At 30.8% G+C, this 6000-nt stretch overlaps 1 protein-coding gene across 2 annotated transcripts in view; it reads left to right on the forward strand.

Moving 5' to 3' along the window:
- Positions 1-5406, forward strand: part of LOC132747025 (E3 ubiquitin-protein ligase NRDP1-like) — a 30416-nt gene extending 25010 nt beyond the window's left edge. Inside the window, exons 5-8 of one of the 2 annotated variants that reach the window (XM_060736329.1) lie at positions 527-606; positions 2591-2832; positions 3628-3749; positions 4308-5406. In XM_060736329.1, the coding sequence (XP_060592312.1) occupies positions 527-606; positions 2591-2832; positions 3628-3731 (426 nt within the window). In that variant the 3' untranslated portion in view covers positions 3732-3749; positions 4308-5406. Of the gene's footprint in view, positions 1-526; positions 607-2590; positions 2833-3627; positions 3751-4307 lie in introns of those variants that run through there. The other variant, XM_060736330.1, reaches the window with a different exon arrangement.
- Positions 5407-6000: the final 594 nt, after the last annotated feature.

Here is a 6000-nt window from a genome sequence, read left to right on the forward strand (position 1 = left end):
TTTTGTTTATATCAGCATTTGTTAAAACATTACAAATGATTACACTGTAAATGTTGTGTCTGCGCTTGACACCTTTCTTGTTATTCAGTCAACACAGGCTCTCATGGTTAGTTCCAGTGATTTGTTCAGTTGAAAGTGATTGTCACTGATATAAGGTACAAGAACTTGTGAAACAATTAGTGTTAGCATTAAATTACTTTGGGTGCATTCAAGAAAACTAAAAGTAGAATATTAGTTATAAAGATTTTTGACAGGTTATATGGTGTTATATTGATGTTTGTTTGAACTAATTGTTTATATACGTCATATCACCTTTCAGGAATATTAATAACAAATTTATAGTAAAGCAAACTACTATTTTTGAGGGAAAAAAGTGAGATTTCTTAATAAATTGACAGCAGCCATGTATATTAAACTATATAAACGTTCCGATTATCCAATGAAATGCGATATTACAGACATACAGTGTTAAATGAGTAAACAATACATATAACTCGTACATAACTGTTTAAATTTATCTTTGCAGGAATACATGAGATCTATGAGAGTTTCAAATCCAAGAATGAGAGAGATACAAACAGAAATGGAACAGTCTGATATTGTCAGGTGAGTGTATATATATATACACATGAGAACTGTGGATTATTATATAACTTCAAGACATAAAACCAAACAAACAAACAAGACAAATACAATTGAAATGTGTAGGTCAGGATCTACAAAGCCACTTCTGAATCAATGTTTATCCCTTATCACTCTTAATATTTTAATTGGACTTGTCAATCTTTCACTCCATCACTTTTAGGGAAAATTTCAAAACATTTACTGTCTTAATATCAAACAATGCAGACCATGATTATCAAGCTATATAATAGGATGGTGGTTCTACTTGGGTGCTTAAAGAAATCTTCCTCCACCAATAAAGCAGAGAGATGGCTGTATGACCTATACATATTGAATTTAAGTATCATTCTGCTCATTTTAATAATGTTAAATCTAGCAGAATTGACTATATATTTCAAAAGATTGACTATTGTTCCCCACTCTTTTTATAAATTGAACATCACCTATACAATCCGAAAGATGTTTAAAGAATATTTCGTGAGTCACATTGTTTATTGAATATACATGTGGAGTAAAATATTAAATTGAAAACAACTATGCCAAAATGTGAAGTTATATGGACCTTTACCTGTACCCTTAATATTTACTGCTGGATGGGCATAATGTCACTTTAATATAGGGATGGCAACGAGTAACCGGGTAACCGAGTACTCGATCGAACGTCCGAATATCGGTTAACAAAATTGATATTCGATTACTCGGAAAAAATATTTCTTTTCTACTGTTTTTGCGATTTAGAAAGATTAGTTCAGAAATTCGGAAATGTACACGTATCTGTATAAATACTTGTTAAATGCAATAAAAACATCCTTGCAGAGGTGTGAAAATGATATCTTAAATTTAACGAGGCGATTAGCAGTTTGACATGCGTATTGGATTGAACATAGTCCTGTGTCGTTTACATACGGCCTCTTACGATATTTAATAACCTTTAAATATTAGACAGTTTGTAGCCGAAACTTGTTAATTATAAAAACGTAAATATATATACGGAATATTATGTTGAAGCTTTGTATTTTGCTAGGAGCAGCGGTGGAAAAATTGATATCTCAATTTTCCTACATCGCGAATAGAAAAATGCATAGGCTCAGAAAGCTACTACAACATAATTTTCCTTTTATTATATACCTTTTCGTTTGAATTATAAATGATTTTCATTATACTACACTTCTATAAGAAATTTCAGAAAATTAAATGTAGCTGTCAAGAAATAAATCTATGACCGACGGGAGAATATGTAGTTTTTGCAAAACCTGCCACGCCTTTTTATAATTTTGGTGTCCGTTTCCAAATGCTATGTTTATACGCAGCTTAAATCGGAACCAACGTCAAAAATAGTCCGGCGCTTCCATATATGGTACCGTATTTGTCACTAACATAAAAAGGACTTTTCTATCCGTTGAAGCGTATTTGCGCTTCAAGTTCATCCTGTATTCTAGGGAGAAAATTTGTAGGTACAATGTATATCATTGGCATTTCTTATGTTTAAATTTATATATGTATTTCTTGCAGTCCTATTTATAGTTACGAATTCTATGAATTAAAATTGAAAACGAAAGTAGCATGCAGACGGTGCTGATATTGTGTGGTAAAACTTTAAATATCATTGGAAATCATCCGAGTAACCGAGTACTCGATCGGAAAAATGACCGAGTACTCGAGTATTGATTTTGGTATTCGTTGCCATCCCTACTTTAATACAATCCGATCATGATCCTAAGTGATAAATATAACATTTGGCTGTATATTTGGAGTATCCTGTAAATGCATATTCATCGTACAAGTATATACCTGCATGTAGTATCAAAAGTGTTTCGAATGCAAAGTCCTTATGACTTCATGAACAATTTGCATCTCTATATATAACTCCATTTTAGATCACTCTGTGAATATTTCAGAAGTTAGTTTATTAGTCCTGTTCAATAAAGTTTTGTACGATAATGTAGAAATAATATAAAATTTTCAGATGGACAAACAGTCTACAGACTGCCAGGGTAACACGCTGGGGTGGTATGATATCTACGCCAGACGCAGTGCTTCAAGCCGTGATAAAAAGATCACTGATAGATAGCGGATGTCCTTCCCATATCGTGAATGAGTTGATGGAGAACGCACACGAACGACGGTGGCCAGCAGGTCTAGCTACGTTAGAAACAAGACAGATTAACAGACGACAATATGAGAATTATGTCACAAAAAGAATACCGGGTAAGTGGTATGAATGAAAACCAGTTTGGTTCTCTGACTGCACACCTATACAAGAGAAAAACTGGATTAATGTAAACATTGAACAATTTCATTGACATAGAATTTTAAACAAATAGAAATTTAGGGAATAAAGAAAACACTGTAAAAATGCTTACTATATCTTTTTAGGGTAATGTTGTAAAAGCAACAAGATTTCTTTCCCAGTGTAAACATTATTTATACTGCAAAATCATCATTTATTAAGAGGTACTCATTTTCGTGGTTTTCATCCAGGAATTCAAGATCCAGTGAAATTTTATTTTGTTTGCTGTAGGATTATTTTCCAATACATTATTTGCATTAACTAATTTTGCAAAAATAGTTAAAAATTGTAAAAACCCATGAAAATGTTGTTTTTGTTTTTTTGTTGTTTTTTTTTACAAAAACCACGAAATTTCAAGAATTTAATTCAGAGTAATACATGTTTATGCTTGGACAGGTAAATAAGCAGTTTACTTATTTTGCAAAGATAGACAACAATCTAAGAACCCATAAAATTTTTAAAAGATATTCTTTTTTGACAAAACTACAAAATTTCATACCCACGAAATAAAGTGATTCACATTTATACATGGTTTGATAGGTTTATATTTAAATCATTTTACTTTTATTGCAAAAATAGACAATCCATGAATCTAACAACCCATGAAGTAATGTTTTTTTTAAACAACCACGAAATTTCATGCCTACAAAAAAACACAAAATTTCATGCCCACAAAATAAAGTGAATTTACAGTAATATATATGTATTGACAGGTAAACAAGCAGTGGTTGTAACAAGTATAGAGAATCAACATATGCCAGAAGATCTGATCATGGAACCAGGGCTGGTGATGATCTTTGCTCATGGAGTCGAATGATACACACTCCAATTATAGGTTTGAATTGTTTATTTTCATCTTTATTAGCTCATCTCAGTTCACAAGGGTTATTTCAGTTATATTACTGTTTTCAAAATCAACACTTTTTAGATATTTTCTATGTAATTTAAAGCCAGTTAATTTCTCTTAAATGAAAGTAAAGATCATGTGTATTAGAAGTTGGTCAGTTGCGAAAAAATTGGCAATTACTGGTTAGTTAGTTAAGTTTATACTAATTTATTTTAATTTGATTGTGTTGGAAGCTATAAGCTTATTGAAACACACTTTGAATCTGTTCCTGGAACTAACCAGTATTAAGCAATGAGTGTAAAATTTCTTGCTCACAGAAACAATGGCTTGCCCCTGACAGGGTTTGAACCCACGCAGTCAGTAATCAATAGATTTCTAGTTTGACGTATTAACCACTCGGCCACACTGCCACTCAACCGGTTAGTTATCTAGGGAAGATGTTCAACCACCGAGATATGACCTAAAATTGCTTGGAAATTTGTGTAAAAACCTGACAAACAAACAAAGAGTTAATTGTCTAATGGTGTTTTTCTGTTCATTTTTCAGGACCAAAGCTCATACAATCCCAGCAAGCATCAACAATTAACATTTCTTTTCAGCTTCATGAAAGTTTTTATATGTACAGCATAGATCTATATTAATATACATTACTTGTAATATATTATTTATGCCAAACAATCGTTTATGTATACACTGACTTGTTTTTCGCCAAATGAACCAATGCTGGTTTTTAGGCTCGCACAGAATTGATACTTTGAGGGACATGAAATAGGATCTGACCTCAAAGTTTACAGAATTGCTACTTAAAGCATAAAAAAATGCTATATTTTTCGTAAAATCAAAATTTCAACTTCACAACATTTCTACTTTAACCCTTTAACTGCTTGGAACGAAAAGTGATGAATATTTTACACCATTATAGAGCCCTATACTGTTGGCTGACCAATGTTCAAATTTTGATATCCACGAAAATTGATAATGGAATGGTCCAAAAAATGGAAGCTGGACCAGTCTAAGGTAAAGGTTTAGTAGAAATTTAATGTATTGCTACTTTAGTAAAACTGGATTTATTCTCGCAACTACTTTAGTACCACTTTAAAGCAGAATATGTTGCCAATTTGGCATATGTGTATTATTTTTTTCTCTAAAACTTTTAAAAGTTGTGACTTTATACACAATATTGTTGCTGTTTTTGAATATGTTGATCGTAATACCAACTGTAGCAAAGTTTATAAAGCAAAAAGTGTTGTTAACTTTTGTAAAGTCGAATTAGAATTAAAAAATTTGCAGAATTTCCACTTTAAGTAGAAAAGTATTGCCACTAGTTGGAATGGGTTTTTTTTATTCAAGTCAAGTGTATGTTTAACTTTTGGTAAAGGATGTCTGATTAATATTTCAATACAAAGTTGTCCCGGAAACTTTCTCTGTAAATTTGTATATTAAACTTCATATTTAAATAGTAAATGTATATCGTCACCTGAGTGCAATAACTGGTTAACTCCTATTAAATATAAAAGGATTTAACCTGTTACTGCACTAAGGTGACGATATATGATAAATTGATTCTGAGAAATTCTTGTTTCTTTATAAATAACAACATAGAACACATTTTTTTAATTGTTTTACCTTTTCCCCAATTTTTAAACAACTTGAAACATCTTAAAAAATAATTGGTAAGTTTCATTTGAAAATTTTTAAACAAATAAAAATGGGAAATTTTTTTGTAGATCCCCGTTGAAAAAACCCTTTTTTATTTAAATCTTTTTTTAATCTTTAAAATTCCAGATAATACATAGTTGAAGAACAGAAAAGTGTGGTTATTATATTGATGAATAGCTAAGCATAATTAAACAATTTCTTCTGTTCACAAACTCAAACAGTTGTTAAGGGATTTAACTGTTGTCAAGTCACCTCAAGAGATTTTACTGTTGTCAGGTCACCTGGCACATTTAAATGGGATTTTCTTCATTTCATTGCATAAAGATCTGTTCCTAGTATATTTATTGTTACACGAGGTAGAAATTTGAAAATATATTACAAATATGGAGAGGTCTAATGAATACTGAACTGTAATTTTTTGACATGTTTATTTCTATTTTTGTTTGTTTGTGTGATAATTTTCATCCCAATCATGTTATAATTTTCATATTTTGTGTATTAAGATTCATATGTTAATATATTGTTATTCATATTAATATTTGAATATAAATCTGGATATTTTGATATTAATATTTATGAT

The sequence above is a fragment of the Ruditapes philippinarum genome, unplaced genomic scaffold (assembly GCF_026571515.1).
Source record: "Ruditapes philippinarum isolate M1 unplaced genomic scaffold, ASM2657151v2 ctg914_1_1_1_1, whole genome shotgun sequence".
In the NCBI taxonomy this organism is placed as follows: domain Eukaryota; kingdom Metazoa; phylum Mollusca; class Bivalvia; order Venerida; family Veneridae; genus Ruditapes; species Ruditapes philippinarum.